Source organism: Phyllobates terribilis, unplaced genomic scaffold (genome assembly GCF_046119375.1).
Source record: "Phyllobates terribilis strain yellow unplaced genomic scaffold, ASM4611937v1 Scaffold_8__6_contigs__length_399053987, whole genome shotgun sequence".
In the NCBI taxonomy this organism is placed as follows: Eukaryota; Metazoa; Chordata; class Amphibia; order Anura; family Dendrobatidae; genus Phyllobates; species Phyllobates terribilis.
The window spans coordinates 185,322,079-185,335,685 of record NW_027362768.1 but is presented as its reverse complement, the minus strand read 5'-3'; the positions used below and the strand labels follow the sequence as shown (position 1 = coordinate 185,335,685).

At 50.4% G+C, this 13,607-nt stretch overlaps 1 protein-coding gene across 1 annotated transcript in view; it reads right to left on the bottom strand.

Annotated features, from left to right (window-relative positions):
* Positions 1-13,607, bottom strand: part of TNNI3K (TNNI3 interacting kinase) — a 266,835-nt gene that overhangs the window by 80,828 nt on the left and 172,400 nt on the right. The window contains exons 18-19 of the mRNA XM_073643899.1: positions 9,856-9,908; positions 8,541-8,593 (exon numbers count right to left, since the gene is read on the bottom strand). Coding sequence (XP_073500000.1) covers positions 8,541-8,593; positions 9,856-9,908 — 106 coding nt within the window. The remainder of the gene's footprint in view (positions 1-8,540; positions 8,594-9,855; positions 9,909-13,607) is intronic.

The following is a 13,607-nucleotide window of genomic DNA, read 5'->3' as shown; positions in this document are numbered from 1 at the left end:
GGAGCGTCTGGGTCAAGACTGGCATCGGCCTGGGTCAGCATTTCCTTCACCAGACGGACTGCGGGATCACTGTCTTGCGTTTCCGCCCAGTTGTAGTGGGGCAAGGGATTGAACGTCACGGAGCGCCTGTCCTTCACACGGTGGGAATACAGGGTAATCCCATGACGGTGGAATGCAGGGAGCTCAACTTCTTCCAGATCTTCTGGATCTTCCCCTACATCCGGTAAGTTCGGCATTCTAGACAGGGCATCCGCGTTGGCATTTGAGCGTCCTGCCCGGTATTTGATGGTGAATTCAAAGTTGGACAGGCGAGCCATCCACCTCTGTTCCAGGGCACCGAGCCTTGCAGTGTCCAGGTGTGTCAACGGGTTGTTATCAGTGTACACGGTGAATTTGGAGGAGGCAAGGTAATGCTTGAAACGTTCGGTCACTGCCCACACTACTGCCAGGAACTCCAGCTTGAATGAGCTATAATTCTCAGGGTTCCTCTCCGTGGGCCGTAGCTTTCGGTTGGCGTAAGCGATTACCCGTTCTTTCCCCTGCTGGATCTGAGACAGTACGGCTCCTAGCCCGATGTTGCTTGCGTCCGTGTGGAGGATAAAGGGCTGGCTGTAGTCTGGATATGCCAGGATTTCGTCCCCCGTGAGGGCCATCTTCAGCTGGCAAAAGGACTCCTCTTCCAGCTTTTCCCACCTGAAGGGCGGCTTCTGGTTTCTGGCTTTCCGAGATTGACCTATCAGGAGGTCCTGCATAGGGGCTGCCATTTTGGTGAAACCGGGAATGAATCTTCGGTAGTAGCCTACCAACCCGAGGAACTGCCGCACTTCCTTTATGCTGGAGGGTCTTGGCCAGTCCTTAATCACGGTGATCTTATCAGGGTCGGGAGCCACTCCGTCAGCACTCACCACGTGTCCCAGGTACTGCACCTTTGGTTTCAGGAGGTGACACTTGGAGGGTTTCACCTTTAGGCCGTAGTTTGCCAGAGCTTCGAACACTTCTGCCAGGTGTTTCAGGTGGTCCTCGTAGTTCTTGGAATAGACGATGACATCGTCCAGGTACAACAGGACCGTCTCGAAGTTCCGGTGTCCCAGACAGCATTCCATCAACCGTTGGAAGGTTCCTGGTGCGTTGCAGAGCCCGAACGGCATACAGTTAAATTCACGGAGACCCATCGGGGTGGTGAATGCGGTCTTCTCCCGGTCCGCCTCTGCTACAGGAACCTGCCAGTACCCGCTAGTGAGATCCAAAGTAGAGAAGAAGTTAGCAGATTTTAATGCAGCTAAGGACTCTTCTATCCTTGGTAACGGGTACGCATCTTTGTGTGTGATACGGTTGACCTTCCTGTAGTCTACACACATTCTCATAGTGTTGTCTTTCTTTTTCACTAAGACTAGTGGAGCTGCCCAGGGGCTACAGCTGTCCCTGATTACCCCAGCCTCCTTCATGTCTCTAAGCATCCCCTTGGCGTGTTGGTAGTGTGCCGGGGGTACGGGTCGGTACCTTTCCTTTATGGGAGGATGGTCTCCCGTGGGGATGTGGTGTTCTACCCCCTTTACTCGCCCGAAGTCTAACGGGTATTTACTAAACACTCTCTCGTACTCTTGAACCACCCGATAGACTCCCTGTTTCTGGTGTGAGGGAGTGGAGTCAGTACCCAAATGTAGTTGCTGACACCAGTCCTTCATTGGTTTCTTAGAGCCGTTACCTTCCTCTGGTTGAGATGGAGGCAAGGGTTCCACGGCCTGTACAGAATTCTGGTTTATGGTGAACAATTTGGCTAGCGTGGCATACCGGGGCAGGTGTACTTCTCTCTCCCCGATATTTATGATGCGAACGGGCATCCTCCCATGGCGTACATCGACCACCCCCCGTGCTGTCAAAATGGTGGGCCTACTGTCTGAGTAGACGGGTTCTACCATTGCTTGGTAGTCTCTACCTCTTAGACCAATAGTTGCCCAACACCAAATCATCATCTCACTTTTTGGGGGCATGGCAATAGGGAACGGGTCACACATTCTCACGCTACCTATCTCACCACCAGATAGTTCCACCTGTTGCCGCTCCATCAGTGCCCGGATCTCTTTTTGCAGCACACGCTGCTGGCCGGAACTGGCGTTCTTGGCAACCTGCTGTAAAATGAGAATCACCTCTGCAAGACAATTTTCAATCACATTAGTTCCCAAGGTTATTCTAGGGTGACTCTCATGACGGTCTATGTCCACTATAATCAGTCCTTGTGCCGCCAGTTCGACTTTACCGATCTTAATGGTCACCTCCTTGAATCCCACCTGCGGCACGGGCTGACCATTGCTGGCGATGATACTCAGGTCGTCATCTGGGTAGCGGGTTATGTCCGAGTCATTCCAGTACTGCTTGAAGAGCACGTACGGGATGGTGGTGACCTGTGACCCGGTGTCTAGTAGGGCACTCATAGGAATGCCATCCAGTACCACAGGCAAGATTGGACGTCCCCCTACGTATTTATCACGCCAGTTTGATGGGCCTGATGGTCTTATGCCTGGGGGTTGGCCCTCTACCCCAGGTTGTGCCCGTTTAAAGGACAGTACCTTGCCACATGTCCGGGTTGATTGCAGCGGCGGCAGATGGGTCGTCCGTCTTCGTTGTATCTGTCGCTGGGTCTTCCTCTGGCCGGTGGGGTCCTCCTCAGTCGGCGCCACGGGACGTCCTCCGGTCCGGATGCCAGCTGGATCTTTCCTGGAGAAGAGACCTGTAAAGACTGCACAGTTCTGGTTAGCGCGGCAACACTCTTAGTCAGCTCTTGGACCTGATGGTGCAGATCTGTTGCCGGGTCATTGTTCAAAGCCTGCGCATCAGCCCCCACAGGCCCTGCAGACAAGGGCGCCGTCTCCTGGTAGTAAGTGATAGCAGGGCGCCTGTGGGTCACAGCGCCACCTAGTGCCGGTTCTCGGAGCACCCGGATGGCTCTGTCCTTGAACTGTGCAAAGTCCAGGTCAGGGTCCTGTAAGGCCATTGCCCGCAACTGGGTTCGGTGGGCATTTCACAGTATACCCTCAATAAATTGTTCAGTCAACAGCTTATCTTCATTTCCCATGCTGTCAGGGTCTGCCTGCTTAATGGCTCTCAGGGCCTCTTGTAAGTTTAAAGCATAGTCTCTTATACTCTCATGTGCCCGTTGTTTGCACCCATAAAATCTTAGTTTTATTTCGGCTGAGGTGCAGGTGTCAAACGTGTCTTTCAGCCGGGCTAGTATCTCTCTGACAGTCCTCTTCCTCCCAGGTGGCCAGGACTTTACCTCCCTTTGGGCTGCCCCGATTAATTGGGCCACCAGGATGCTCACTTTTTGCTCTTCTGTGAGGGGGTACACCTGGAAGAGGCTATCCAGTCTTTCTCTAAAGTCATTTAGGGTATGTGACTCCCCTGAGTACTGGGGTAGCCAGGTTGCCCCCAGGATATAGGGTATGGTGAATGGCATGACTGCTGCAGCGGTTGCGCTGGCGGTGGCTGTGGCAGTGGAGCTCCCCTCGGTGTCCGGCATCCTCCTCCCCCCTAGTGGACTGTGGCCTACCTTGCGATGCTCTTCTTCCGTAGGCCGCGGCTCCGCAGTCGATCGTCGGGGTTGAGGACCTGGCGTCGCGCTCCGATGACGTCAGCGTCGCTCTTCCTCCCTTCCAGGACCTTGCGCAGCGTCAGCGTGGGGCGGAGCTTCGGATCTCGCGCGCTTTCGGCGTCCACGCCCCTCTTCTTCCTGTGCGGCGTCCCGAAGATGGTGTCCGAAGGCGGGAATCAGCTGCGGATGGCGGGAAGAAGGCAGAAGATGGCGGGAAACGGTCCAAGATGGCGTCTGATGGCGGGAAGAAAGCAGAAGACGGCGGGAAACGGTCCAAGATGGCGTGAAACGACTCCGGACGGCGGGAAACTTCACCACAGGTAAGTTCAAAAAGTCTTTTTCAGGCACGCAGTACCCGGTGGTTGCGGGCACGAAATCTTGCCGACTACGCCAAAGTTGTCGCGCCCCCTGGGCCTGTGCGCTGCTGCTGTGCAGGGGGAATACCCGGAGCCGGATCGCTGGGGGTTGTAGTTCTCCGTGGCGGTGACCCGGTCCGTGCCCAGGGCGGTCAAACCAGTGGCAGTCTAAATGTTGTAATAAGTGTCCGACTACGCCACCCGTGGATTGCGGTCAGTGGGGACCGCCGCTGCGCTGCCGACCGCTGAGGCTGATGTTGGTTGCGCAGCCGAGTATGGGATAACTCCCCACGGGAGGAGTATTGCCTCAGGGCAGCTAATGTGAGAGATGATGGGAGTGATGGTGTGAGGGTCCCAGTGCTGATGGTGCTGGTGCGACAAGGAATCACAGAGACGTGTGGTGCAGTTCAGGGTCTTTACTGATGGTACAAGGCAGACCCTCCCGGGAGTACTGGCTAGTATAAGGGGCCTGGTCAGTCTGCGAGCAAGCAGGAGTTCCCCTGGCCAGGTGGAGTTGTAGGCCTCCCCGTTAATCTGCACTGTTCCTGGCTACCTTGCTGTCAGCGGTTACAAGTAGCCCACGTCCCTGAGTATACCGTGTGGTGCTCACCCGTATGGCTGGTGACTTGGGGCCTTCTGTTAGCCTCCGCTCCTGGATGGCGGCGCTGGTCCCTTCTTTGTGACTGAGCCTCCGGGCTTCTATGGCCAGAGGACCTGGAATCTCCTGCCGGCTGGTTTCTGCTGCTGGGTGTAGATCAGTCCCCACAGCCTCGGACTCCTGTGTCCGGTTTTAGTGTCCTCGTCCAGGGCGAGCTCTGCTCAGCTCCAGCCCCTGGACTTCTGCTACTCTCCTACAGAGCTCCTGTTCTTGCTTTTCCCTGTGTCTGCTGTCCTCCAGACCAGACTGCATCTCTGTCTGGGACTTCACTCACTAATCCCGCCCCAGACCCAGTTTATAAGGGCAGATTCCTCCCCTCCCAGGTCTGGGTGGGCCGTGTTGCATGTTTAGGGCTCCTGACCAGAGAAACCTCCCACTAGCTTTCAGACATAATATCTCTATTACTGCGGCAACCAGACCCCTGGGGTGCCGCACTGTGACATCACCTATTGTGAATGGTGGATCCTGTGTTATCTACTGTATATAGAGGTGTTATCAGTCATTGTACAGGAGGGGGAGGAGGTGAGCTGTGATATCACCTATTGTGAATGGTGGATCCTGTGTTATCTACTGTATATAGAGGTGTCATCAGTCATTGTACAAGAGGAGGAGGTGAGCTGTGACATCACCTATTGTGAATGGTGGATCCTGTGTTATCTACTGTATATAGAGGTGTTATCAGTCATTGTACAGGAGGAGGAGGTGAGCTGTGACATCACCTATTGTGAATGGTGGATCCTGTGTTATCTCCTGTATATAGAGGTGTTATCAGTCATTGTACAGGAGGAGGAGGTGAGCTGTGACATCACCTATTGTGAATGGTGGATCCTGTGTTATGTACTGTATATAGATTTGTGATCTGACATTGCAATCCTGCCTGTTGTGATAATGAGACTGCTGAAAAGTCATCAGTACAGAATAGGAAGCAGGAGTCTTCTATTTGGTCGATTAGTCAATGTGATAATTGCAAGATTTTGTACATGTAGTGATGCAGAAAATTCAAAACAAAAATACCATTAACAATTAAAACAATACATTTCACAGAAAAACTTGATTAAAATAATGCAGCGTTTTCTGATGACACCGTCCCTTTAAGGACGTGTTTACCTCTGCAGGGAAAGTAATGCTCTTAACATAACATGTTCCTACTTAAGCTGCGGATTTCAGGAACAAGCGCCTGCTATTGGGCCAAATATGGGATTAGCATCCCAAAGAAACACTTCCATTATTAACAGCCTCGCTCCTCATCATTATTCCTGCGATTGTCACCAGGTTCTACCCGCGATTATAATTGTGCTCGGCGGCAGCTGCTACGGCAACAAGCGGCAATACGGCAATAAGGCTTGGCTCTCGGACAGGATGAGATTTGTCTAACAAGCAGGACGTGAAACGACACAACGACGAAATCTCCTAACACGAGGCGCAGACTGGAGGCGCCGCGCTCCACAGAATGCAGGGATTGTTTTTTAAACGAAAATGAGTACCCGGCAGTCAGCAAATAAGGGGTTAAATGCTAAAATACATTAACTCCCCGGACCCCCATGGTGGTCTCTGGTTCTTCTGAAGCGGAGACGCACACAGCCATGAGGAGGAAAAGGGCCAGGAACGTCAATGTCATCAATGTAATAAGTTGCCCCCCATCGTGAAGCCAAACAATGGCCTCAACACCGGGGGGGAGGATCGGGGATTCCAGCGGGGGGGAGGACTGGAGATTCCAGCGGGGGAGAGGACCGGAGATTCCAGCGGGGGGAGGGACCGGGGATTCCAGCGGGGGGGAGGACTGGAGATTCCGGCGGGGGGAGGACCAGGGATTCCGCGGGGGGGAGGACAGGGGATTCCGCGGGGGGGAGGACAGGGGATTCCAGCGGGGGGGAGGACAGGGGATTCCAGCGGGGGGGAGGACAGGGGATTCCAGCGGGGGGGAGGACAGGGGATTCCAGCGGGGGGGGGGACCGGGGATTCCAGCGGGGGACGACGACCGGGGATTCCAGCGGGGGGGGGGACCGGGGATTCCAGCGGGGGGGAGGACCGGGGATTCGAGCGGGGGGACGGGGACCGGGGATTCCAGCGGGGGGAGGACCGGGGATTCCGAGAGGAAGGACCGGGGATTCCGAGGGGGGGGTGGACTGGGGATTCCGGGGGGGGGGGGTGGACTGGGGATTCCGAGGGGGGGGGTGGACTGGGGATTCTGGGGGGGGGTGACCGGGGATTTGGGGAGGAGGGGATCAGGGATTCCGAGGGGAGGACCGGGGACTCTGGGGGGAAGGACCGGGGATTCCGGTGGGAGTGGACCGGGGATTCTGAGGGGGGGGCCGGGGATTCCGAGGGGGGGGGACCGGGGATTCCGAGAGGAAGGACCGGGGATTCCGAGGGGAGGGTGGACTGGGGATTCCGGGGGGGGGTGGACTGGGGATTCCGAGGGGGGGGGTGGACTGGGGATTCTGGGGGGGGGGTGGACTGGGGATTCTGGGGGGGGTGACCGGGGATTTGGGGAGGAGGGGATTGGGGATTCCGAGGGGAGGACCGGGGACTCTGGGGGTAAGGACCGGGGATTCCGGTGGGAGTGGACCGGGGATTCTGAGGGGGGGGGCCGGGGATTCCGAAGGGGGGGGACCCGGGACTTGGGGGGAGAACAGGGAATTCTGGGGAGAAGACAGGGAATTCTGGGAGAGGAACGGGGATTCCGGGGGAGGACAGGAAATTCTGGGAGGAGACGGGGGATTTCGGGAGAGGAACGGGGATTCTGGGGAGAACCAGGTGAGCTATAGAGGAACAGGGGAGCTTGGGAGGATTGGGGTACCGGGAGCTTCGTTGGATGCAGTGTATGAACAGTTGAGGAATTATGATTGCAGTGAGTAAAATAAATGCTATTCTTTTAACCCCTTGCCAGCTAAAAAAAAAAGAAGAACAAAAAATGGCATCCATATGGACACCATTTTGATGGATTTACGCAAATCATATCTTAAAAACTTTGGATGAACTAGAAATGTGTAACAAATGTGATTTGTGATGGATAACGGTGAGAGAATAGATTCACAGGACTCTGGCCCAGTAGCCAAAAACCAGGATTCTGCGGCCACCGGACCTGAGCCGGTAGAACCTCCGCCTACCAGATCAGCATACGATGTTGGCAAACATTGCAAACTATAAATCTCTATTGGTGGATTTTTATGGCAATGGGGTATACGGTGTCGTGTGAGAGCACCTAAAAATTATCCTTTTTTCCCCAAAACCGCGCCCTTAGAGATTAGCCTCATGCACAGAAATTTGCAGTGCCAGACACGCTATAAAGATGAGAGGGGACCAGTTTTTGGAAGAATGGATGGACCCTTTCCCCTTGGTTTGGAGTGGCAAACTCTAAGGGAGAATATTATTTTGTTTAGATTATACTTTGGTCAATTTTTGTATTTTCTTTCACAGATATCTATTTATATTCATTTTTAATTTAAATGGATAGCCCCCTGTTGAACAGCCTATATCAGCTCTGTGTCTCCCTATGGTCAAATGACCACTGCAGGCGATCAGAGGTCGCTGATTAGCTGCAGCTTTCGCACTTCCGTCAAAGAGAACGACCATTCTTAAGACGTACTGAAAGGCTGCAGCCAATCATGTGACTGCGGGGAGCCATCTGTAAAAGTCTGAACTATCAAAGTATAAAATTCTATAACCTGTATGATAAATGTCTCAAAGCCAAAAAAAGAAAAGATCTAAACCATCTACAAGATTGGTATCGCCATGATCGTGCTGACCTGAAGAGTCATTTATGTTTTAGCTTCATAGAGTATCGACAGTCAGGGTGTGAATATATTGTGAGTGTTGTGGTTATCTAGGGGCCGAGAGCAGTAAAGTCACAATGTAACGCTGCGATGAATTCCCCCGTCCTAACATAAAATAACTGAACAGCAGTGAAAGGGTGAAAGCAGAGAAGGTGCCGAACCCCGGGCTGCTTGGTCATGTTGTCTTCATCCATTGACTGAAGAAATCTCGATTCTGCAAGAAAAAAATAAATTACAAAGAATAAAAAGTGTTTTTATTTAAGAAAACCTGAACCTCTGATGAAGAACAAAGTTACAAAAATAAATGAAAAGTCAGTGAAGTGTGACAACCGCTCACTCCTCATATTTCACCCACTTTACTGATACCAAAAGAAATGTCTGCGGAGCTCGAAGACGTATTCACGGACAAGACATCTTATCACAAGAAAGGTCAGGGTGTTATGTCTACATGGAGCCAAGGTGAAGAACAACAAGCTCGGATTAGAGGCCGATGAGAAATTCCCAGATTGGTCGAGGTCATAAACAAACACTGCGCTGCTCGGCTATTCCGTCACCGCAGAGCGAGAAAAGCGCATGTCACATCACACGGAAAAATAGCCCAGAAGTGAGGACCCTCTAAGGACAAAGGATCGGGACAAGTCTTAACTAGATTCAGGTTTATCATTCTGCATCATTGCCCCCGATGTATAAGCTTTGGCCCCATTGCCCCCCGAATATAATATCTGGCCCCTCACTCCCTGTGTATAATATCCGGCCCCTCGCCCCTCAGTGTATAACATCCAGCCCTATTGCCCCTGGTATTTAACATCCAGCCACTCGCCCCCTAGAGTACAACTTCCGACCCCATTGCCCCCTGGTGTATAACATGCAGACCCATTGCCTCTCCCAGGGTATAATATCTGACCCAGTTGCTCCCAGTGTATAACATCTGGACCTGTTGCCCACCACTTCCCACCCACAGCATAACATATAAAACCCTGGCTGCTGCAATTTGGGGTCTACTGTAAAGTGAATGTCTTCCCTAATGTGCTTTTTTTTATTTTTCAATGTGACTTCTGTACTAATTAATGAATCCATGTATATTATATATGCAGAAAAATGTCATATGACAATAATAAGTATAAGCACTGTCTACTATTCTTGTGATGTGGAGCTTCTTCCCTCTATAAAAGTGAAATAATAGAATTCTGGCTTCCAGCAGTCACCACTAGGGGGCACACACACATACATGCAGCAGATGTTAGAGTGGATTTAATAATGTTCGAGCTCCCTCTAGTGGCTGCTTCCGGGGAGACAGATTTATGTCTGCAGTAGAGGCACGAAGTCCCCACCTCTATAAAGACACAACCCCTGAGGCGGCTCTATTAAAGTTACACTAAATCTACACATATAGGAACAGGAACGCTGCTGCTGTGATGCATCATAGAGAATAGTGTGAGTGATCTGTGCGATATTTATTATTTATCTGGTTCTCACCTCCAAAATCAGCGACTACAGCATGACCATCTTCATACAGCAAGATGTTGTGACTGTAAGGGAGAAAACAGATCATCAAATATTTACATATTTCTGAAACATAGTAACATTCATACAAGCAGATTACACAGAGAACTGAGACAGTTACAGTATATCAATTCCTGTAAGCAGCATGCAGCTCTGGAGTATAATACAGGATGTAACACAGGATCAGTAATGTAATGTATGTACACAGTGACTGCACCAGCAGAATAGTGAGTACAGCTCTGGAGTATAATACAGGAAGTAACTCAGGATCAGTAATGTGATGTATGTACACAGTGACTGCATCAGCAGAATAGTGAGTACAGCTCTGGAGTATAATACAGGATGTAACTGAGGATCAGTAATGTAATGTATATACACAGTGACTGCACCAGCAGAATAGTGAGTGCAGCTCTGGAGCATAATACAGGATGTAACTCAGGATCAGTAATGTAACGTATGTACACAGTGACTGCACCAGCAGAATAGTGAGTGCAGCTCTGGAGTATAATACAGGATGTAACTCAGGATCAGTAATGTAATGTATGTACACAGTGACTGCACCAGCAGAATATTGAGTGCAGCTCTGGAGTATAATACAGGAGGTAACTCAGGATCAGTAATGTAATGTATGTACACAGTGACTGCACCAGCAGAATAGTGAGTGCAGCTCTGGAGTATAATACAGGATGTAACTCAGGATCAGTAATGTAATGTATGTACACAGTGACTGCACCAGCAGAATAGTGAGTGCAGCTCTGGAGTATAATACAGGATGTAACTCAGGATCAGTAATGTAATGTATGTACACAGTGACTGCACCAGCAGAATAGTGAGTGCAGCTCTGGAGTATAATACAGGATGTAACTCAGGATCAGTAATGTAATGTATGTACACAGTGACTGCACCAGCAGAATAGTGAGTGCAGCTCTGGAGTATAATACAGGATGTAACTCAGGATCAGTAATGTAATGTATGTACACAGTGACTGCACCAGCAGAATAGTGAGTGCAGCTCTGGAGTATAATACAGGATGTAACTCAGGATCAGTAATGTAATGTATGTACACAGTGACTGCACCAGCAGAATAGTGAGTGCAGCTCTGGAGTATAATACAGGAGGTAACTCAGGATCAGTAATGTAATGTATGTACACAGTGACTGCACCAGCAGAATAGTAAGTGCAGCTCTGGAGTATAATACAGTATGTAACTCAGGATCAGTAATGTAATGTATGTACACAGTGACTGCACCAGCAGAATAGTGAGTGCAGCTCTGGAGTATAATACAGGATGTAACTCAGGATCAGTAATGTAATGTATGTACACAGTGACTGCACCAGCAGAATAGTGAGTGCAGCTCTGGAGCATAATACAGGATGTAACTCAGGATCAGTAATGTAATGTATGTACACAGTGACTGCACCAGCAGAATAGTGAGTGCAGCTCTGGAGTATAATACAGGATGTAACTCAGGATCAGTAATGTAATGTATGTACACAGTGACTGCACCAGCAGAATATTGAGTGCAGCTCTGGAGTATAATACAGGAGGTAACTCAGGATCAGTAATGTAATGTATGTACACAGTGACTGCACCAGCAGAATAGTGAGTGCAGCTCTGGAGTATAATACAGGATGTAACTCAGGATCAGTAATGTAATGTATGTACACAGTGACTGCACCAGCAGAATAGTGAGTGCAGCTCTGGAGTATAATACAGGATGTAACTCAGGATCAGTAATGTAATGTATGTACACAGTGACTGCACCAGCAGAATAGTGAGTGCAGCTCTGGAGTATAATACAGGATGTAACTCAGGATCAGTAATGTAATGTATGTACACAGTGACTGCACCAGCAGAATAGTGAGTGCGGCTCTGGAGTATAATACAGGATGTAACTCAGGATCAGTAATGTAATGTATGTACACAGTGACTGCACCAGCAGAATAGTGAGTGCAGCTCTGGAGTATAATACAGGATGTACCTCAGGATCAGTAATGTAATGTATGTACACAGTGACTGCACCAGCAGAATATTGAGTGCAGCTCTGGAGTATAATACAGGATGTAACTCAGGATCAGTAATGTAATGTATGTACACAGTGACTGCACCAGCAGAATAGTGAGTGCAGCTCTGGAGTATAATACAGGAGGTAACTCAGGATCAGTAATGTAATGTATGTACACAGTGACTGCACCAGCAGAATAGTAAGTGCAGCTCTGGAGTATAATACAGTATGTAACTCAGGATCAGTAATGTAATGTATGTACACAGTGACTGCACCAGCAGAATAGTGAGTGCAGCTCTGGAGTATAATACAGGATGTAACTCAGGATCAGTAATGTAATGTATATACACAGTGACTTCACCAGCAGAATAGTGAGTGCTGCTCTGGAGTATAATACAGGAGGTAACTCAGGATCAGTAATGTAATGTATGTACACAGTGACTGCACCAGCAGAATAGTGAGTGCAGCTCTGGAGTATAATACAGGAAGTAACTCAGGATCAGTAATGTGATGTATGTACACAGTGACTGCACCAGCAGAATAGTGAGTGCAGCTCTGGAGTATAATACAGGATGTAACTCAGGATCAGTAATGTAATGTATGTACACAGTGACTGCACCAGCAGAATAGTGAGTGCAGCTCTGGAGTATAATACAGGAGGTAACTCAGGATCAGTAATGTGATGTATGTACACAGTGACTGCACCAGCAGAATAGTGAGTGCAGCTCTGGAGTATAATACAGGATGTAACTCAGGATCACTACAGGATCAGTAATGTAATGTATGTACACAGTGACTGCACCAGCAGAATAGTGAGTGCAGCTCTGCAGTATAATACAGAATGTAACTCATGATCAGTACAGGATGAGTAATATAATGTATGTACACAGTTACTGCACCAGCAGAATAGTGAGTGCAGCTCTGGAGTATAATACAGGATGTAACTCAGGATCAGTACAGGATCAGTAATGTAATGTATGTACACAGTGACTGCACCAGCAGAATAGTGAGTGCAGCTCTGGAGTATAATACAGGATGTAACTCAGGATCAGTAATGTAATGTATGTACACAGTGACTGCACCAGCAGCATACTGGGTGCAGCTCTGATCAGCTGCTAGTCAGTGTGGTGATTACGGGTGTGGTGGCTGCAGATCCTGCTGTGAGCTCCTGATCTCTGAGAACCAACACCTCTCCACCTGGGGACCTGCTCTCTCTCTTTCCCAGAGGGAGAGCTGGTTTCTGGGATGAGTGAAGGAGCCAAGTCCCAGGCTTCTGCTTCCCGAACCAGGCCGGCGGGGGGCAGAAGAAACCAGCAACCGGCCTGCACATCAGAGGACTCGGGGGTGAGACGCTGCAATGTGGCTCCTACTCCTCCCGGGATTGTGGAGACCCCTAGAAGCTGCAAGGCTTCCAGCATGGAGGTAAAGCCTGACAGCGGCGTGCATGATGGTGCTCCTTCCGGAGGAAAGTGGAGTGCTCACGGAGGTGAGGCCGACCTCCCTGAGGGGGGTTGGGCGCTGCAGGGACCCCGGGAGTCTGTGTCCACCTATGCCTCCCGGGTCATGATCCGCCTCCGTGAGTATGAAGATGCCAGTAAGCTCATCAGGAGGCTCCGGGAGGAGCTGCGCTGCACAAGCGCCAAAGCTGCGGGGGCCTCCAAACAGAGCAAGGCTAAACTCCAGGCCGAGGTAAAGCGACTGACCAGCGAGATTCACCTG